The sequence below is a fragment of the Acipenser ruthenus genome, chromosome 12, assembly GCF_902713425.1.
Source record: "Acipenser ruthenus chromosome 12, fAciRut3.2 maternal haplotype, whole genome shotgun sequence".
NCBI classification, from domain to species: domain Eukaryota; kingdom Metazoa; phylum Chordata; class Actinopteri; order Acipenseriformes; family Acipenseridae; genus Acipenser; species Acipenser ruthenus.
The window spans coordinates 37,172,212-37,192,816 of record NC_081200.1 but is presented as its reverse complement, the minus strand read 5'-3'; the positions used below and the strand labels follow the sequence as shown (position 1 = coordinate 37,192,816).

Genomic DNA, 20,605 nt, shown 5'->3' with positions numbered 1-20,605 from the left:
GCCAGCATTATCTTTGTATCCCCTTCCATCTTGCTGCTGGCAGCTCACTATGATTGTTTAAATGCATTCACTTTAAGACTAGATGTGTGTATGCTGTGGAACCTCGTCCTTATAGATGACACACAAAGCCCCAGAGAAGACCGAATCCATGTGGAGCACAGCCGTACAATGGGGATAGGGCCCCAAATTGGGGAGACTATTTGTTGGCGTGAGACATTTACATTTGTCTTTTTTTTTCTCAGATGTTCAACACATCATTTTGTTACTCTAGCTTTCTGGTATGTTTTATTTGCAACCAGTAACAACCAAAAATACAATATAAATTCAACCAAGAACAACCAAAATTACATTCAAACACTAATTACAAAAAACAACAAATGTCTGATAATGTGTAACTGCTGCTTCTTTTTCTGAGTCGAAAGAGTTCCAAAAACCTTCCTGATAAATATTTATGTGGCAGTTTTCCCAGAGCAGCTCATTTCGCCTCGGTTTTGTGAGATATCTGAAATCAGATTAAAACAGGATCTCTCTTTGATGCAGCAGCACACGGGCAGGTGCCAACATATAAACTACTCAGTCAAAGTGAAGCCCACTAGCCTCTAGCACGATCTGAAAAATTGATAGCACAGTTTAATTTTAGCTGCAACTACAGTACTTCACAGGCCTGTCAGAGGTGACAGCGGCTCTACATCAAAAGGGTTTCTATTCAGACATGGCATGATCAGAAAGAAGCAGCGGTTCGGTCTATGGAAAGACCTGGCATGGAGTAAAAACTCAGGATCCTCTGGAGCTGAACTGACAACAGCATTGTTTGCATGCAGCCCTTAAAACAGGGGTAGGCAATTCCGGTCCTGGAGGGCTGGTGTCCCTCCTGATGTTTGTTCCAACTGACCAATTAAGCTTCTAGCACTTAATTGGTCCAATTAAGGAATTTAAGGTACAGTTGGAACAAAAACCAGGAGGGACATCGGCCCTCCAGGACCAGAATTGCCAACCCCTGCTTTAAAAGAAAGCCAACTGTGGCAACTGACCTCCATTTTCTTTAAGGTCTTTGTGTCTTTGCTTGTTGTTTTTAATACAATTTGGGATACAGATACTTTAATTGCAACTCTATTGTTAAAATATTGCAGCCATTTCCTGGTACCCAACCACTCCTTGAGGTGTAATTCAATGGTCTAGCTCAGGGGTGGCCAACCCTGGTCCCGGAGAGCCGCAGGGTCTTCTGGTTTTCGTTCCACCTCTGTTCTCATTACTTAATTGAACTAATGATTTCCTTAATTGATCAACGCTAACATTGTTTCCAGGTCTTTAGCCATGGATCATTTAAAGATACCCAGAAAACCTGCAGGATTGTGACTCTCCAGGACCAGTGTTGGCCACCCCTCGGTTAGTCAGACCATGTGACCTACAGCAAATGTACCAGGAATGCAAAAAACTAAACAAATGTTCTGCACTGTGTTTACTTTAAAATTCTACACAGTAGAAGAAGGACTTGTCTGAAACAAATTATTTTGTAATAATTTAACTGTTTTGAGTACATAAAAAAACATTCATTCTTAGTTATTTCTCATATATATATACAGAGAAAGATATATATATATATATATATATATATATATATATATATATATATATATATATATATATATACACACACATATATAGTGAGTGGGAGCCTAGTATATCTAACTATACCTGTGCTTCTGCTTTACATATACCATTATGTATCCTGTATGTTTTGTGGTATCTCATGATGCTATCAGACACAGACAACACCCTCTTCCTCTGCCACTTCCCCACACAGTGTAAGCTTTCCCATGGAAAAGTCAGCTGGTAAACGGTATGTCTAATACAATATTGCGTTGACCAGAACAACATATGTATGTGTTTTTTGGAAATAACTGTAAAACAAGCCTATTTTTCACAATACGAAAAAAAAATTAAAGAGATTTCTATATTAAACAGACAATGATTATTACTGAATTATAATTATTTTAAATGAAATCCTGGCTTAAGCTGTCTTTACTGTTCATGCCATTGTCTAAATATATTACTATTCACAATGAGGATTTATGTTTTTTTTTTTTTTTTGTGTCATTTGGCATTTGCAAAGATTGTTATACCTGTTTTACTATGATGATGGGAGCTGTAAAATGGCAATATCCTTTATGTAACCTTTCCTTCAATGCTATTATTTGTGAGCAAACTAAACAAATACATAAATAAATTCCCTAACAGAGTGCTATGAACAAAGTTTTTATTTGAAATGTGTTTTTACAAAAATATATCCAACAGCCCAAGAGACCTTGAGAGATTGTGGCACAGCTCTGATTTCTAGGTTATGTATCACTATTCCTGTGTAGGCCTATACATCTCTATATCAATGTGATCTTCATTACTCTGTCTGAATGGATTCCCACCCCAGAAACTATTATTTTGAAGCTACTTCTGAGTGGCAATGAAATCTTTGAAAAGTGGTCGAGTGGTGGACAATAAATCAGTTGTCCTACATATTATTATTATTATTATTATTAATTTCTTAGCTGACGCCCTTATCCAGGGCGACTTACAATTGTTACAAGATACCACATTATTTGTACATACAATTACCCATTTATACAGTTGGGTTTTTACTGGAACAATCTAGGTAAAGTACCTTGCTCAAGGGTACAGCAGCAGTGTCCCCACCAGGAATTGAACCCACGACCCTCCGGTCAAGAGTCCAGAGCCCTAACCACTACTCCACACTGCTGCCCTGCAAATGCCTGGTCACAGAGGACTATTATTATTATTATTTATTTCTTAGCAGACGCCCTTATCCAGGGCGACTTACAATTGTTACAAGATATCACATTCTTTTTTACATACAATTACCCATTTATACAGTTAGGTTTTTACAACAGCAGTGACCCCCACTGGGGATTGAACCCATGACTCTCCGGTCAAGAGTCCAGAGTCCAGAGCCCTAACCACTACTCCACACTGCTGCCCTGTGTAAAACAGAATGCTCTAGATTCTGCTTTTTTTATTTCTTTGTAAAGCTGTAAATTAATTAATCACTGTTAATACAATCTATGCTTTATGTATTTTTAACAACATGTCCAATATGTAACACACTATACCGGACAATGTAAAATAATAATAAAGGAAAATTAAGGCATTTCATATAACATAATGCAGTGGTATTGAAAGCTCTGTCTTTAAAAGTATCACAGTATCGAATTTAAACCCGGTGACTGTCGCACGGGGGAAATATATTTCTTCATCCAATTTCAGAGATATTTTACGGTTTTAAAAAAGGAAGGCGTGAGCACCATTTTTTGAACACAAGATTCGTAGCTTGTGAGCTTGTTAAGCCGACACGCCGTCAGTAAGCACGATCCAATGGGAGGGTCATGTGATGTTTCCTTTTCCCTAGTTCTCCTTTAAAAAGCTTGAAGGCAGTAGCGAGCTAGACATTACCACGGGTTGTGGTTGCGGGGATAGCTGCAGATGGGGTTTTCTGTCCGATTAATCTGCATTCGTTTAATTGATACATAGTGTTAACAAAGCAGCAACAACAACAACAACAACAACATATATATTTAAAAAAATGGCTGGGGCAATTATTGAAAACATGAGCACGAAGAAGTTAGTCATTGTTGGAGTTATTTTAGTCATCTTTCAAGTGTTCTCATTTCTTGTTGGAGGTTTGATTGGTAAGTTTGTTTTTATTAAGTTAAACCTTCCTCTTGTGTTTTACTGATAGTATTTGTTACAGTATCAGTGACTCGCTCCTATGATCTAATTAGTGTCGCTATTGTACATTGAAAAGCAGAGCCGCATGGGGTTCTTTCTGGAGGTTAGTTCCCAAAGTAAAGAGAGAAAGTTTTGGCCTAGTTTCAGTATCTAAGAAAGGGGAAAAATCTTGAGCATGGCGACTGATCGTGCGAAAAAGTAGTATAGGATTGCATCGGTTATTTTATTTATTTATTTATTTATTTATTTTACAAAGATTTGTTTTAATCTTATTTGGTCTTGTAGTGATCTTGTTAGTGTTGCTATTTAAAAAATACATTTAGATCAGAGTTTGCCTTGCACATAATAAATCGCATATAGAACAACAATGATAATTGCGGGTTATTATTGCATCCTTTTTGTTTAAGGTTAGGTGTTTCCTTACTTGTTTTGCACGGATGCATACCTCACGGTCTGTCGCGATTCAAGTTTGTGCAATGTTGCAACTGCAAACAACTAAGCTTTAGAAAAAAAGTTGTTTGGAATGTTTCCTATAAGAGTGTAGTTTATATAATAATAATAATAATAATAATAATAATAATAATAATAATAATAATGTGTTTTTAAACGTGGCTTTCTATCTCTTCGAAACGCTATTTGGTCCTATGAATTGACAAATAGCAACATTACTCGTATGTCGACTAGGGTGTTATATATATTATTTGTATAGGCAATCCAAGTAACTATGTGTAGTTGAAGTTAATCATTTTTGTTATGTAGCGCTTTCATTTCAGTCTGGGGGGAAAAAATCACATAGTGTACTTGTAAATCACGGCAATTCCTGTGCGTCGCCGTTCTACACTGTGGTTTCTAGCGCTGCTATGACCGCGTAATTAAATTGGAAAATACAACTGGAATAAAATCAGATTTGACGAACAATGACTGTAGTGAAAATGTTGCCGAGATCTTAGAAAAAATGTCATGGTCGCGTGCTCTTGTGATACCTGTGCTTTATACCACATAGACAGACATGTCTGAACAAAACCCTGAGCTGAGTAACATTTTATATATATAATTTTTTCCTTTTTGGATCTTTTTTTATGGGAGAAGTTATGGGACACCAAGTAATAACTTCAAAGCAAAGTACGCCTCTAATGTGTGCATTTGGCCCCTTGGAGTGTAGAATAAATTCTGTTTAGCAAGGTGATTTCCACGCAGATCTGTTAGATTAAATAGCAGTGATCTGATCCCTGTCGGGCCTCCCCTTTCATTTCTCTCTTCCCTCCTCAATCCCTCCTCCGCAGTTTCACTCCCACCTTCTAAATCCTGCTCCAGATCACACGTTTCTCTTGACCCCAGAAAATCCTATTATCTCTGCATTGCTACACCAGGCAGAAAAAAAACGACTTTCAAGTGTTGCCATTTTATCTCTCTCTCTCTCTCTCTCTCTCTCTCTCTCTCTCTCTCTCTCAGCGGTTTAATTAGATCTATTTTAATGATCTAAACAGTGGAACTTCTAAATACCAGCGCTTTAACTATGTATTATTCCCCTACCCATGCTTGATCAATTGACCCTTACAATAAAAATACAATAGAATGAGGTTTGTGAAAAATAGTGTTTATAAATTGGGTGGCGGCATTTAGATCCGCCACTGTTTAGATCATTAAACTATACTGAAGAGTTTATTTTTGTCTAATGCATCATTGCAATGTGTTTTTTTTTTTTTTTTTTTTTTTAACATTTGAGCCCAACAAGATGCCTTAAGTATATTTACACATTTGTGTGAAATCCAAACAAAGTGGACAGCCAGCTGTTGAGATTTCCAGTTTGTAAACAGTCACCAAGGAACAATATTTCAATGTAGCAGTAAAACAGAATGCTCTAGATTCTGCTTTTATTTCTTTGTAAAGCTGTAAATTAATTAATCACTGTTAATACAATCTATGCTTTATGTATTTTTTCAACTGTGTGCCATAGAACACCGTTTTCTTTTAATACTTAAATAAGAACATGAAATGTGTGTTAATATGAATAACACACACAAGTGTGCAAATAGCACATTACAGGTGTCTGTACAACAAAACCAGTCACGATGAAAAAGCAGATTGCCGTCACTTTGACAGTATAGAGAAAGGCATCTTCTATGCACAATTTAATCAAAGACAAATATCAGGAGTATTTACATGTTGTAGAAAAAAAACCGATTTGCTTAATGAAGTGAAAACTTGACCTGCTTTGTACAGAACCAAAAGATTTTAATTACCTGACAGTCTGTAGATCATTCCATACTATTTGTGTGTGCCAGTGTTCTGTTGTAGAATTCTAAATACAGTAAAGGCCAGTTCCACAAGACGCCTCCAGTACGCTCTTTAATTAAAATGTTTTAAATGTTGCGGACAGACCGTGTTTAATGATCCTGATAGATGTGGGCATTTAGGATTAAGAAAAACCTTAACTTGTCAACGTTGAAGTCTTAAATCGGAATAACTTCACGTGGAATGTGTTAAGATAGATTTGCAGAATGTATGCAATACCTTTTTAACTAAGCATTGCACCCCAGTGATGAATTGGTTTGTTTATTCCATCCTGATGGTTGACGTAATGAAGCAGAACTTTATGGTATTTCCTCGGTGGCTGGTGCTAGCTCCTCTGCAGGGAGGGTAATTGAGTAGAAAGGCAGATCGCTCTCGCTGTACTGGAGAAATTAAAACTGCAGGAGGTCACTGGGCCCTGGGCTCAGATCAGTTGGCACAATGAGATGGAGATTTGCTGAGTTTCTTTTTCATTTTGGAGCAGTGGCTAATTTGACATAATGGAGGTAATAATACTGAATAGATGATCGTAAGAGATGGAGAAATGAAGCACATGCTTCACTAGGACATAATTAATGAATATATTCTCACACCTGTTTGGATGGCCATACTCTATCCAATTAACCCCATCATGGTTAGTTGCATGTGTGTCAGCTGGCTGCTACAAAGCTGTAGTAGCTAATCGTCTATGGAATTGTTATATTGCTTTAAAGATATGAACAGAAACAAATGGAAATGCAGTAGTTGTGCAATAATGATGATCAAAGAACACCCCAGTATAGACTTTAGGCAACATGGATAGACTTGTTGTTTCCACTACAGCACATCTCTTCAGCCATACTCACAAGGTGGCGGAGGTTGAAGGACATACAGGTTGATTGGCAGTATATGTTTACCAGCTGGGTGCTGCTACCATAATGTATTGTCCAGATTCCAACAACTGTGCAATTGCTGGCTTGGATGGAAAATTGAAGAATTTTTTGAATGCATACATATTTATAATAACGTGCCCAGGCATGTCAGTTTTGGTAGCATTGGAGAGGTGTGTGTGTAATTAAACAGTGCTGATAGTTTCCTATGGGAGTTTGCTTTCCCCTTGGCATGTGTGTCTTTTTGTAGCTCCCAGGTGTTTCTCATTAACTGCCATTGCAGCTAACAGGTATTCATTGTGCAGTCAGGAAGACTTCAATTAATTGTTTGACAACCCCACCACCCCCAGGAAGAGTAGTGTTGCTTCCTGTGGCATTGCTCAAGATGATTATGGGATGTTATGAAGGAAGTTGTTTGATGTATTGTGATGTGTGTTCCCCTCAAAGTAAATTTGCCATTTCACATTGTTGTATAATCATGAGTCGTTGTCAGGTCTGATTTTTTTACCTGGTATGTCAATGAGGTGCTAAAAGTGATCCCTTTGGATAGCCCCATTGTTCCTATTCAAGTTTTTTGTTTAGCCTGTGGTAAATTATAGCAGGCTTTGTCTATATTGACTGCATATTTGAAGCATTCTTTTCACTATAGTGGATAAGGTGATTTTAATATGATGGGAAGAAAGAATGTGAACTACAGTAGTTTACAGAAGCAGTTTGAATGAAAAGGGTTACAACCATGTTAAAATTTAAAAAGGTTTTTGTATATTTTGTGAAAGCCAACAACTGCCTAAAAATTTCATGAATATCAAATGGGCTTTGACAAACATTCAAATAGTTTGTTTTGTGAACAGTACCTAAATATTCAGAAAGTAGCTAAATCAAATGTAAATCAATTCAGGATGGTTTAATTTCTCTGAAGATATTTTCTTGTATCTAGCCATCCCTTAAGATCTGAGAATGTTTAGATTGCGTGAGATCAGGTGACTAGGTTACTGCATTCCAATTGTGTATGTTAACCTCAAACTGCTTGGATTCAGTTTGTTGGAATGGTAATTTACAGGACCGATCAGTACTGTGTAAAACCGCAGCTTAATCTCCTAGTTTAATAAGACATACCAGCGCTTGTTAACAATAAGCTGTGGCTTATCAAGCTTGTGATAAAACCTGGAATGGGTGAAACTGCTATGCAACAGGAGTCTTATTTCCATCCCTGAAGTATAAGCACCACAATTAGGAAAACTGACATTTTTTTCTGGTTTCTTCAGCTCCAAGTCCAACCTCTGCAGTTCACTACCTGGCAATGAAGTGCGTTGATGTCCGAAAACACCACCAGAATTCAACGTGGTTTATGCCCTGGGGTCCCAACCAGTGTGAAAAGATCCGCGATTTCGACGAGGCCATGATCAAAAAGATTGAAGCCAATGAAATCGTGTTTGCGGTCCACATCCCTCTGCCCAACAATGAGATGAGCCCCTGGTTCCAGTTCATGCTGTTTATCCTGCAGTTTGACATTGCCTTCAAGATGGGCAACCAGATAGGTAAGTGAGGTGCTAGGGATACCCTGTGCTCCTTGTTCTTCCAATTGATTGATTTCAGGACATATTAACATATTAGAAATGCTTAAACTGTGACATCACCATGCTTATTGAGTTTATTTTTTTATTGTAGTATTTCTAAACACTGCATAATGTGTGTTTTATAGAAGACACTGTCCTTCAGTTCTGGTTTGTGTTGCATTTTTAATTGATGGCATATCCTATATATGTGCCTTTTTGAGAGGAACAAAATAGTGGAAGCCAAACCCTGAATGCCTGGAAAGTATTGTTCCCTGAGTGCATTTGTGTCATCTCTAATTGGCATTTGATGTGAGCTGTATATAAAATTCTTCTCTGTGGTGTAAGGTGTTTTCCCACAGAGATTCACAGGAAGTGCGGGTAGCACACTTGTGTAATTCACCTCCCCTTTTCTAGTTCAAATGAGATTTCTGGATTGTTGCACCAAGACAACATTGTGAGGGTTGGCACTTGGAAACTAGCCAGGATTTGTTCTCAATGGAGGGATTAGTGGCTAACACAGTCTTTTAATGAAGGGACACTGCAGAGCCAGGCTGTCTGGGAAAGCGATAGGAATGGAGACCATGGAGTGACTGCTTCTAATGGAATTGCTTTTGCTACTTCTAAAGCTGCAAGAAAATATGTCTATGTATTTCTCTTATCCCAGCATGTGTCTGTAGGTTTGCTATTAGTTCGTACAGTTATAGGGGAGGAACAATTTGCCAGGGATCAGATTGTTTAAATGACATGCATACATAAGGGCAGTTCTAAACAAACTAAAATGCATCATTTAGCAAGTATTTTTAAATGGATTGTGTGAATTCTCTAGTGGAATCCATGTGTGATGCACAGTTCCGTTTCACATCTTTGGTGCAGAGTTGTTAAAAGCCTGAATGACGAGACGCTCTGATTTCAAGAAACACCTCGACTCATTGATGGTTTGAAAAGGTACATTCTGCCTGGATAAAGGGAAAGTGATCTTGTATAAGGTTGCAGGTTGGTGTAACAGGCAGTGTTTTGGGGTGCACTGCCACTGGAGATTCTTACCCCCGTCAGCGAGATGAGGTTATAACCCTAACCCTCCCCATGTCACTGGCTCCTCTGCATCTCCAGATCAAGCGACGCTAAGGAAACTGATTTTTGGGGATTCTGAATGGACAGGTGTTCCCTGATCTCATTTTGCCCTTTACCCTTAGAGTCGTTATTGGTTAACAGTTGTATTAAGGTTCCAGATGTTTGCTGTAGTTTTTCTGCAGTTCTTAAACTCTGATTTCATTTGTATTGGTCGGCGTCTGTGTAAAGATTCACTTTAATTGGATTATTCCACCTTGTGCATTCATTTCCTGATCGGATCACTTGAGCCCAGCGTATCGTTTTCAGTTTGTTTGCTATTCCTTTTCTCTTTGTACCCCAGCACTGCGCATGAGTAACCTTCAGTGTACAGTATATATAATTCACAGTGGGGTGGATGTCTTTCTGAAGCGGACAACGGGAGCTGGCTGGGTCCAGGCAGTGATAGATGCAACTGCGTCTGTAAATCATGGCTTCCAGTATTTTTACCTGTCCAGCTTCCTCTAACAGCTGTAGAAGGAAACTCAAGAGCAGCAGGTGAAATTGTCTTTGACCAAAAGTGTCCCCCAAAAGTGACCCCCTGCTATGTCCAGGTAAACTGTACACTAGCTGTTAAGTTCAGTTTTGAATCATCTCCCTCGACCCATCCAGTATGCCGCAGCAGCTGTTCTTGTAAGCCATCCGTATTGTTAAACAATCCTGTATAGTTTAAAAAAAATAAATAAATAAATAAATTCACCAAACACAATTGTCTGGCCAGTTAGACTTTCGTAAACATGCCATAGGAGCATGCGATTTTCTTTAAGTAACACAAAAAAGAGGAAAAATGTAAAAGCTTTAATCTCCATGTAGAGGCTTCATGTTTCAGAAAGTGGCAATGCCATTGAATGCAAAATGCAAGATTCCAGTGGATGTTTGTACTAATTGATGAGAGGCAGGATAACTGCAAATAGAACTTAAATCCCTTCTCAATGCAATGAAGCTTATTGACACAAGCAGGGCGAAATGAATACACTGCCCAAACGACTTTGGCAGAGCTCCAGCAATAACACAGCTGTTGAAATGGCTTGGTCGCCGAGGCAATGAACACCGCGCTGTGAGGGAATGTTTGTGTGCAGTAAGCTGACATTCAGATGCTTGGCAGCGGCCCTGGGCTGGACGAAAGATAGCGAAAGAGAGAAGCTGCCAATAATCCCCCTCTCTGACCACAAGATTGTGGCTTGTTTCATAACAGCACAAGAGTCTCTTTTGAAATGTGAAGTGTAACTGCTCTGCCTTGCAATCTGATCTAAATCATCCTGGTGCAGTGCCGTCATTCTTCGGCATTAATGGAATACAAAAGAGCTCAAAGGCACAGCCAGTAATTGCAGTGCCCCTCATTTGGGGAGGCCGAGGTGGATTCTCACACTGAGTGTGCTACAGGGTGGGAAGGCAGCAGCAAGGATCCACAAAGGAAGTCTTTAGAAGGCAGGATTAGCCTCTTGGCATGTATCTGTAATCCCTGTTTGAAACTCTGCAGCGAGACCCAAGATAACCACAGTGCAAGTGCTGAGGGCCCCAGGTGAATAAGATTTGAGTGCATCAAGAAGTGAGAGTGGAAATAAATAACAAGTGTCCAGAAGAGACTGGGGAGCTTCCCAAGAAAACGAAATGCTGTGACACAGCTGCACAGCCCATCATGAAAGTGACTAGTGACATGGAAGGTGCCGCATTGAATGTTGGGATCAAACCTGTTGTTGGATACACCGGTGTCCTGCAGTGTTTTATTAGGGGGACTCGGTTGTACATGACTGGGCTAGGTGAGGGATTGAGGCATTTAGTTTCAGTTAGAATCCAGCTAATCTCTGTATTATCCCCTTTTTAAAGGCAATGTAGACAAGTAGATGTTTGTTCTGGTTCATACAAAACACTGCATGTCTGTGCATCATTCGTCATAATCTCAGTTAATGTTTTCCAACTGCTTGTCTGCATTCTTGGTGATAGATATATATAATTTTTTTTTAATTAATAAAAGGCTAAACTGAGTTTTGAAAAGAACGGGGGTGAAAAGACACTTATTTTGGTGGCTACCTGTACTTGGTTTGAAATCCTAACTAGTCAGATTCCCAAAAAGCCAACAGATTGCTTTGCTTTACTGAAACTTTATTTATTTTATTTTTATATATATATATATATATATAATATATAAATAAAAAATCTTATTACACACCTAAAACTGATTTTTTTTTTTTTTTTTTTTGTCTTGCAATAAAATTGTGCTGTACAACACATACATCTAGTATTGTAAATATATCACTTGGCTACATAAACATCCTTGGCCAGTTAAATAATCTTTCCAGTTATGTATTGTTATAATTGTATGGTTGTCCTTTGCAGCTGGATTTGGTGTATTTTGGTTTGGCGCAGCTGTAAAAATGTACTGAACCACAAACTTCCATCTCGTCTAATTAAACCCTGTCTGAAAACAGCAGCTCAAAGCGTATTTATAGCACTAAAAGCCCGTCCCCTTCCTGTCAAGGATCTTGCTGCATAAATGTATATATCGGTGCGAGGCAGAAATATAGGGAATTCAGTTTCTCCACTTTTGATGTAAAGATGCCAGGATATATTTGTTGGGGGAAATGGTGCATTTTGTGACGCAGTAATCTGAATTGCAAAAAGCTTTAGTCTGTATGTGGGTTTTTGTTTTTTAACTAATTGCGTGCATCTGTTTAACCAACTTAACAATGTATTCCAAACCATATTAAATATCAGTTTTTGTAATGGCAAAAAGGCCCTGGATATATTTACAGAAACCAGGAGCCTTCTGAAGGCAAACTGCGTTTTCTGTTGCAAGGATAATTGCACCATGGAATGACAATGTTTTCCTCCCTACAGAAGAGGGAGCTGTGGTGACAATTGATGTGTCGCTGGCTTACAGGGATGACACCTTCAGCAAATGGACGGAAATGGCACATTCTATAGAGCAACGGAAACTGAGCTGCAACTTTTCAACTCCCAAGGTATGCAAGGCTGATCTCTTGTGTGTCTTGACAAGAAACTGGGTTGCCCACCTACCAGTCCTGTTGCGTCCTTCAGGTTTGCAAAGTGATGGCATTAAACCACTCCCCCAAATGTGGTGTTGATGAAATGTATGGCCAGTTGTTATGAGAATGTTTGTACATGCTGTGCAGTTGGGCCCTGGTGACCATTGATAATTAATTAATATCTGGATTGTATCACCCAGTAGTCAAATTGGTTGTAAACTCCGATAGTCTATGGGCCTGACGGCTTAATGAGTATATACCAGCACTTGTGTGGAATGCTCCCCCTTTTTTTTTTTCTTTAGACCCATGAATACGAGGGCCGGCATTATGAATGTGACCTCTTGCCTTTCATGGAATTGGGAAGCGTTGCACACAAATATTACCTCATCAACATGCGTCTACCAGTGAACGAGAGGAAGAAAATTAATGTTGGCATTGGAGAAATTAAGGACATCCGTCTCGTGGTGAGTCTGTAGTTGGAGATTAAGTACTGCTTGGTAACTGGAAAGTACTGCTTGGATTGAAAGACTGTGAAACCTTAACTTTATAAATTGCAATAAAAACGCTTCAGTTTAGAGTGATTGAAGACGACTGCTTGTTTTTTGGAATGATCTGCATTATTGCAGTACTGTATTGACTACAAGTCTAGGGCTGTACATGGAAATATGGCATTTGCATTCACAATGGTGATCAGCAAACTGTATTCAGAACATTTTGCATACTAAGTTAGCAATCCAAACTGACACACACCCTCTAGGGCCCTTCCAGTGCCAATATTCATTTAAAACTATATCCGTAACCAATGAACAAATTGCATCTAAACTGCATGTCTAAATCCTTATAACTGGCAGTGGAGTAACCTTCCAGTTAAAATTATCAACCTGTGCTTTTGCTTACCCATAATGTTTGATTCCTGTCCTGTAGCACTTTTAATCCCACAGTGAAGCTGCAATGGTAAAGTGTGTTTTTTTTTTTTTTTAATCCTGTCTCGCAGGGTATCCACCAGAATGGAGGGTTCACTAAGGTATGGTTCTCCGTGAAGACCTTCCTCACTCCGAGCATCCTCATCATCATGATCTGGTACTGGAGGCGAATTACGTTGATGACACGGCCGCCGGTCCTGCTTGAGAAGTGAGTCTGCTACAATCCCCAATTCCTGTCCAGGACTCGGCTTGCTCCCTCCCAGGAGCATCAAGACACCAGGCAGCATCCAGCTGCATTTCTTAAGATTTTATCTGTTTTACGCCTCCTTGATCTTTTCATTTTGGCTTCTGATTTCAGGGTCATCTTTGCACTTGGGATTTCCATGACCTTCATTAACATCCCAGTAGAGTGGTTTTCTGTTGGGTTTAATTGGACGTGGATGCTGTTGTTTGGGGATATCCGCCAGGGGATCTTCTACGCTATGCTGCTGTCCTTCTGGATCATCTTCTGTGGGGAGCATTTGATGGTATGTGAAGTGCAAATCTGCTTGACATAGTCTTGTTTGAGTGTGTGGTGCTGTATGGAGGAACCTATCGCTCTGTCAATTCCCGTTTTGCATGTACAATACAGTGGATGTAATTGCAGATTCTGATACAGTGCAGTAGCTCTAAATCTGTTGTGGTGGGGGATATGTGACAAACATACTTGTTTTGTATGTTTTCCTGTGCTACAGCGTGGCTTTGAAATTCCTGTATGTAATTGCTTTTTTTGTGTTCCTGCTATGCTTGTTGCTGAGATTTCTCACTGCTTCTCTAGGATCAAACTGAAAGGAACCGTTTCGGCGTTTACTGGAAGCAAGTTGGGCCTATTGTCTTCGGATCCTTCTGCCTCTTTATTTTTGACATGTGTGAAAGGTAAGCTTGGCAGCTTCAGGATTGCACCAAATCAAATGGTCTTTTTGCTTTTTCAGGTGCTGCATGAACTACTGAACCATCAGTTCATTGTTTCAGAGACTGATGAGGAGGACACTGCTGCATACTTTCATACTGTAGACTAGTTTCATGAATATTAATGTTTTATTTATTAACTGCCCAGATCAATTAACATATTCTGAGTAGTTTGTTGTCCAACATGCCATATTCAAAATGCTGATATTTTAACTGACAGGAGATATTCATAAAGACATTTGAATGTTTCCTCAGGGGAGTCCAGCTGAAGAACCCATTCTACAGTATCTGGGCATCGGACCTGGGCACTGAATTGGCTGTATCCTTAATCATGCACTCACTGATGTTTCCTTTTATTCTGGAATAGCCCTTCACAAACCAACCCATTCATGTCTTTCAGTAAATAAACGAGAACAACTTCAAAGTGAAAGCAGATGTTTATACAGTTTCCAGTGACTTTTTTGGCCCTTGAGGCGTGTGGGTGTGTTAGTAAATGGGCTCCTCCTAGGGTCACCCAATGATTCTGTGACTGTGCTGGAATTTTAACCCTGAGTTTTGTTGCTTGCCCTGGACCACACTGTCTGTGCTGATTACGTAGCGCATTTTGCTTGTTGCTTTGCTGGTGCATTTGTATTGTCTGATAAAATCAGATCTTGACAGTAGGCAGGCAAGTCCCTTCTGAAACCTGACTCTGAAAATGAATGCAAGTTTAATTAGCATATTGAATCCCCAAAGAGCATTTTCAAAATTGCTATTTCTAACAGCTCTCTAAACAGCTATTATATAATTTTTTTTTCTCCCCCTCACCTTAACGGCTGTCACAATCTGGCTTTTTCATTAGCTGGAGTGTACGTTGACATATGAGCTGGCTCTTAAATTACTCCGAAGGATTGAAAGCGGGTGGCTTGTCAAAAATTCTTGGCTGCCATTAATTGTTAGTAGGCTGAGTGAAGCCAATGTGATTAGTTCCACTTTTTTGGAATAAGGGCCTCCTCTGTCCAGAGCCTCTCACTTTTGATTTACTCTCGTCGGTCTCTACTGGGAATCCCTTTCTCGCACCACTGGAGCAGAAGTAGCTTTTCCGCTTTTAGCGCTTTTTTTAATGCTTCTCCAGCCACCTTTTGCTGTCTCAGGCTTTTTTTTTTCTCAATAAAGCATAACATATCACCAGTACCATTCTTGCTTCCCAAAGCAATGTCCAAAGAATTGCAATTCATTTTGGATTAATATATTAATGATTTATCATTAGTAAATATGTTAAAACACATACATTTCCCCACATTGGTACATTCCTTAACAGAACCTGCAGATGGCTTTCATCATTGTGGCGGGAATCTGTGCCTGTCTGTACTTCCTGTTCCTGTGTTTCATGGTGTTTCAGGTGTTCAGGAACATCAGTGGAAAGAGGACCTCTCTGCCGGCCATGTCCAAGGCTAGACGCCTTCACTATGAGGTGACCATCAGTAACATGTCAATTTCAGAGGGGTGCTTGTTTAGAAGTGTGAGGAACGTTCAGGTTTGACTTTCCATTGTCTGCTTTTCATTTAGAGAAGCTACAGAGTACCTATTTATTTGACCCAAAGTATGCAAGACATTTTGTGAAAGTTCCAACTCGATTTGTGTTTTCCAGGGTCTGATTTTCAGGTTCAAGTTTCTGATGCTGATCACTCTTGCTTGCGCTGCCTTGACTGTCATCTTCTTTATCATTAGCCAGGTAAGTAACATTCGGCTTGTTTGTGGGGTTGATATTCATGAAACTGCTCTGCTTCATGAAATATAAAACTTTACAGTGCTCACCCTTTTATACTGTGGAACAGGTTATATGGCAGTACATTCATGGCTCCCATAATGTACTATTCTTGTGATAAGGCTGAACACAAATAGAATGTATTTAACTATGGCTCTGGAGTAATAGCAAGGGGGAGCACTGTATTTAATCTGTAAAAACAGATGTAAACAACATCTAATAACTCTTTGGGAATAGGGTCAATACTTGGCTGAGCACAACAACAGCAAACTATCTGGCACTAATTAACATTTAACAGAATCTGCATGTTGAGCTATAGACTTCTGAAGTAATCTGAGGCTACTTTACTTTAAAGTCTGTCGACTGTTGGTGTATTTAATTAATCTCTTTACAAAACATCGCTACTTGCAGTATGTTGGTTAAACATACAGCACCATCTTAATTCTCCCTGTTTTCTTTTTTCACCTTGTTTTGTAGGTGAATGAGGGCCATTGGCACTGGGCAGGCTACACTGTCCAAGTGAACAGTGCTTTCTTCACAGGGATCTATGGCATGTGGAACCTCTATGTCTTTGCAATCATGTTTCTCTACGCACCTTCATATAAGCGCTATGGGGATGATCAGTCAAATGGTAAGCTGATGCATGTCTGGACAAAGATCCAATTTTACGTTCATGTATTTTGGCAAAGTCGTAGCGGGATGCTATATAAATTTATAGGAGGTTGAGTATGGGGGGGAAAACTCAGACGTAGGTTAATTTTTATACTTTTGACTAGGGTTTTTTTTGGTTTTGTAGCATTTTGAATTTCCACCACTAATGGCCGCTGTTGGAAAAAAGGTTTTATTTGTTTATTTAGCAGACGCCTTTATCCAAGGCGACTTAGACTAGGGTGTGTGAACTATGCATCAGCTGCAGAGTCACTTACAACTATGTCTCGCCCGAAAGACGGCGCACAAGGAGGTTAAGTGACTTGCTCGGGGTCACACAATGAGTCGGTGGCTGAGGTGGGATTTGAACCGGGGACCTCCTGGTTACAAGCCCTTTTCTTTAACCACTGGACCACACAGCCTCGGTTCTGGTGGATTGCTAGCTTCCGAGGCAGAGATTGGGTTAGGGGACAGGAAGTCCCACCCATATTAAGAATAAGAGGAAGTGCTGGGGTGGATGCAGGTCACGGTCCCAGGGTAGCCCAGTGGGTGTACTGTGCAACTCTAATCGCAGAGAACTGGTATACCAGCTTTTACCACCAGGGGGTTGGTAAGACTAATCCTAAAAAAGATATATACTTCCCTCTGCCAAGAGTCAAAAGCCTTTGGGCTCTTAGTTGAAAGTTGGGGTGGACTGTCTGAAAGAGTGCTGAAAGTGTCGAGCAGGAAGCCATGACAAACAAGGAGTCCAGACTGCAGATCACTGGGGTATCAGCACAGAGAAGAAACACGGGACCTGTTGGTTTTTGGGTGTTAGGTGCAGAAGCAAAGACAAAACTACAGTGTTAGGATTGGACTGTTTTATTTCTCGGGAACCTGTGAAAGAGAAAGGAAACCAAAATTGGTACCCTGCAATCACCTGGAACATTAAACAAGAAACAGACTTTAACCTATTACTTACCTGGTTGGTCTGGGAAGAAGTCATGGTTCCAATGTAGCCCAGTGGGTGAACTGTTCTCTAATCACAGAGAACTGGTATACCAGCTTTTGCCACCAGGGAGTTGGTAAAACTAATCCTAAAGATATGTACTTGCCTCTGCCAAGAGTCAAAAGCCTTTGGGCTCTTATTTGGAAGTTGGGTTGGACCCTGTAACTAGTGTGTGCATGTGTAAATAGACGTGCCTCGAAATGGGTTAGTCTCATTATTGGCAGTCAAGGATTGCCTATGTCACAGTATTTAAAACAAAATAATGGTTCAGTTTTGGGAACAGACTAAGAATTAATACCATACTTAAGTTTGCTATTTAACTTTTCTACTAAAGCCTTTTTTGTGTTCTGTGGAGCCCTGCAGTGTCCAGTGGTTGAGCAGTCTCTGCATCTGGGAAAGGGAGTGGCTAATGAAAGCCTAGCATCCCGTCTTGCACGGGATGTATTCCTGGCTCCCTCCAGAGCGGAGCTGACTTTCATCCTCTTGGTCAGCAGGGGCCCTTCCTTGTTGCGGCTCGCTTGTTTGTAAAATGGAGAATTATAAACAGATGTAGAATCCATCTTCAACAAAGTCACATTTGTGAAAGGATTGATTTTAACCCTTAGTGGTCCATTTATTCAGTGCGTCTCAGGCGGCAATTTTATTTTCACACGCGCAGTTTTTTAGATGCGCTGTTTTAAAAGTGGTGTTTTTTTTTTGTTTTTTTTTAAAAAGAGTAAAACAGGTTTAAAAGGCACTGCATATCAACAGGACACTCAATAGTGCATCTCCAACCCTAACCCCTTGTTCACTGTAGTTTTCACATACCTCTTCATAGTCGTGCACACTGATAAATCTCCTGATCACTCGTTTTTATCACCAAACATCCTCAATAATGTGATCCAAGTCATTATTTTATTACTATAACCTCTCAAAACTCTGCAACTCTGTCTGATTCTTTGAGCTCTGGATGCGGAAGCAGCTATCTTGTTTTGGTTATGGCAGTGTTATCTCTGTGGTGCCGGGTCTATGTGTATTGCTCAGATCCTCCCCCCCCCCCCCCTTTTTTTTTTTTTTTTTTTTTTTTTTTTTTAAATCAGAATTTAAAGTGGTGTGGCTGCAAACGGTTGGCAAGGGTAAGTTTTACTGATGGCCCAAAACAGGCTTTTTTAATAGCTGTGTGCTGCAACAATACCTTTTATTGGCTTTGTGTCCATGTTTTGTCTTTTAAAGCAGGTGATCTAGGAGTGAACAGCGGAGAGGAAATCCAGCTGACGACCACCATCACGCACGTGGACGGGCCCACAGAAATCTACAGGATGACGGGAAAGGAGTCCCAAGAATAACCCCAATAACACAGCCTTCATTCACTCCGTGAATCTGAAGGTAGAGCACCTGTGCACATGGAACGCTGAGGAGTGGATTCCAATTCAAGTTGTACCAAGAAATGTTCATTACCAAGTTTCATTGCAATATAATTAATATTATATATGGGCAACGCCACTGTTTATCTGTCCATGTTTGCACTTGTTTATACTCTTCACTTCCATACTTTTTTTGTGGTGCCAGTTACCAGGCAGTGATTGAAAGCTGCTCTAGATGCTGTAATAGTATTCAGAAGAAAAGGGAAAGGAGTTGAATGAGATGTAGTATCTTTTTAAATACATTCACTATTAATGGCTCTTGGATTTCTAAACATTAACCTGTTATAGTCATTCAGTTATATTCTATGACACAATATATCTTAAAATAACCACTTGAAAAGCCCCCCACCTCCCATATGTTACAGTGGGGGGGAAATGTTTTCTTCTCTATTTAATTGCCAAAACTAGCTACAAAATATTTTAGTACACTGGTGATCTGCTGTGTCCACACTTCATCTTTGAAGAGTCAGTTCTATTAAATGCTAAAGCTTCTGAACTTGTCATCCTGTTCTCTGTAGTCCACTAAGAGTTCAGTATGATGTAGATATTTTAATACAGTTCCCCTTTGTAAGAGTAGGGGAGATGATCGTATCTAGATGCATCACAGGCTACAATTTTTTTTTTTTTTTTTTTTGTGAGATGGGGGGGGGGGGGGGGCTGTTTTGTTGGCACAAGCAGTGTTATCTTTTTACATTTATTACACATGGAAATGTAGATGTGCTTTTTTATGCTAATTTAAATAAAATACTGTAATCCTTTTGCTTTTTATATACCTGTTTGTCTTCCTGTATTCACCCATTTACACACCTCGCCAGATAATGACATGTGAAAATGAGGTTTGAGATGTGCTTGTGTACTTGAAATGTAAGCTATAATACAATGGTGACCTCTAGTGGACAAAGAGGTTAAGTGCACACTAAAATATATTTAAAATTGTTAGATTGAAATGTATCTTGTCTCTTTTAACCACTTAAGAAACAAAGATGGCGCTTAGCAGTTTGCTTGAATACAAATCATTGCTAGATTAGACCCTTGACACGAACTACATAATAACCATTTTTACAAATCGATAGTCTGAATATTTAGATTGAAAATGGAAATATCTATGCAAGCTCTCCTTGTCAATTGGTTGGTTTTGACTGCCTAAAGTTACCTTGGGCAAGTTGGTCCAGGACAAGTGCTAATCTAGTGATCCAAAATCCTCATTTTCTTCTGGTAATCGGGTGTTTCAGATACACAGCCATAATCTTGGGTGTTTCAAATAGTTCAGGTTGCAGTGAATATACAGTGCTATTCCTGTAGAGCCAAGAAATTTTAAATGAGTTTGGATCAAGTGGCAACTGCATATGTTTTAATGGTCCATCACTTAACTGTGTGTGTGTGTGTGTGTAATTATATA

The 20,605-nt window shown here is 39.6% G+C and overlaps 1 protein-coding gene across 4 annotated transcripts; it reads left to right on the top strand.

The window, feature by feature from the left end:
• Positions 1–3,433: 3,433 nt before the first annotated feature.
• On the top strand, positions 3,434–19,974 carry LOC117416650 (protein wntless homolog). 4 transcript variants are annotated; one of them, XM_034027950.3, is made up of 12 exons: positions 3,434–3,698; positions 8,165–8,437; positions 12,401–12,525; positions 12,852–13,013; positions 13,544–13,680; positions 13,831–13,999; positions 14,290–14,387; positions 14,676–14,739; positions 15,730–15,873; positions 16,051–16,134; positions 16,645–16,798; positions 19,019–19,974. In XM_034027950.3, exons 1-12 carry the CDS (start codon positions 3,593–3,595, stop codon positions 19,126–19,128), a joined length of 1,626 nt encoding a protein of 541 aa, XP_033883841.2. In that variant the 5' UTR covers positions 3,434–3,592; the 3' UTR covers positions 19,129–19,974. The 4 variants fall into 4 exon arrangements, with proteins under 4 accessions (XP_033883841.2, XP_033883839.2, XP_033883838.2 ...); XM_034027948.3 differs by having other exon boundaries at positions 15,730–15,936; XM_034027947.3 differs by having other exon boundaries at positions 15,730–15,936; positions 19,016–19,974.
• The last annotated feature ends 631 nt before the right edge of the window (positions 19,975–20,605 follow it).

Bases quoted from the DNA above. Each gene is read 5' to 3' on its own strand.
- LOC117416650 (XM_034027947.3), top strand. From the start codon at position 3,593: ATGGCTGGGGCAATTATTGAAAACATGAGCACGAAGAAGTTAGTCATT. The intron at 13,014-13,543 runs GTGAGTCTGTAG...CCTGTCTCGCAG, and splicing joins TTAAGGACATCCGTCTCGTG to GGTATCCACCAGAATGGAGG. The intron at 14,388-14,675 runs GTAAGCTTGGCA...ATGTTTCCTCAG, and splicing joins ATTTTTGACATGTGTGAAAG to GGGAGTCCAGCTGAAGAACC.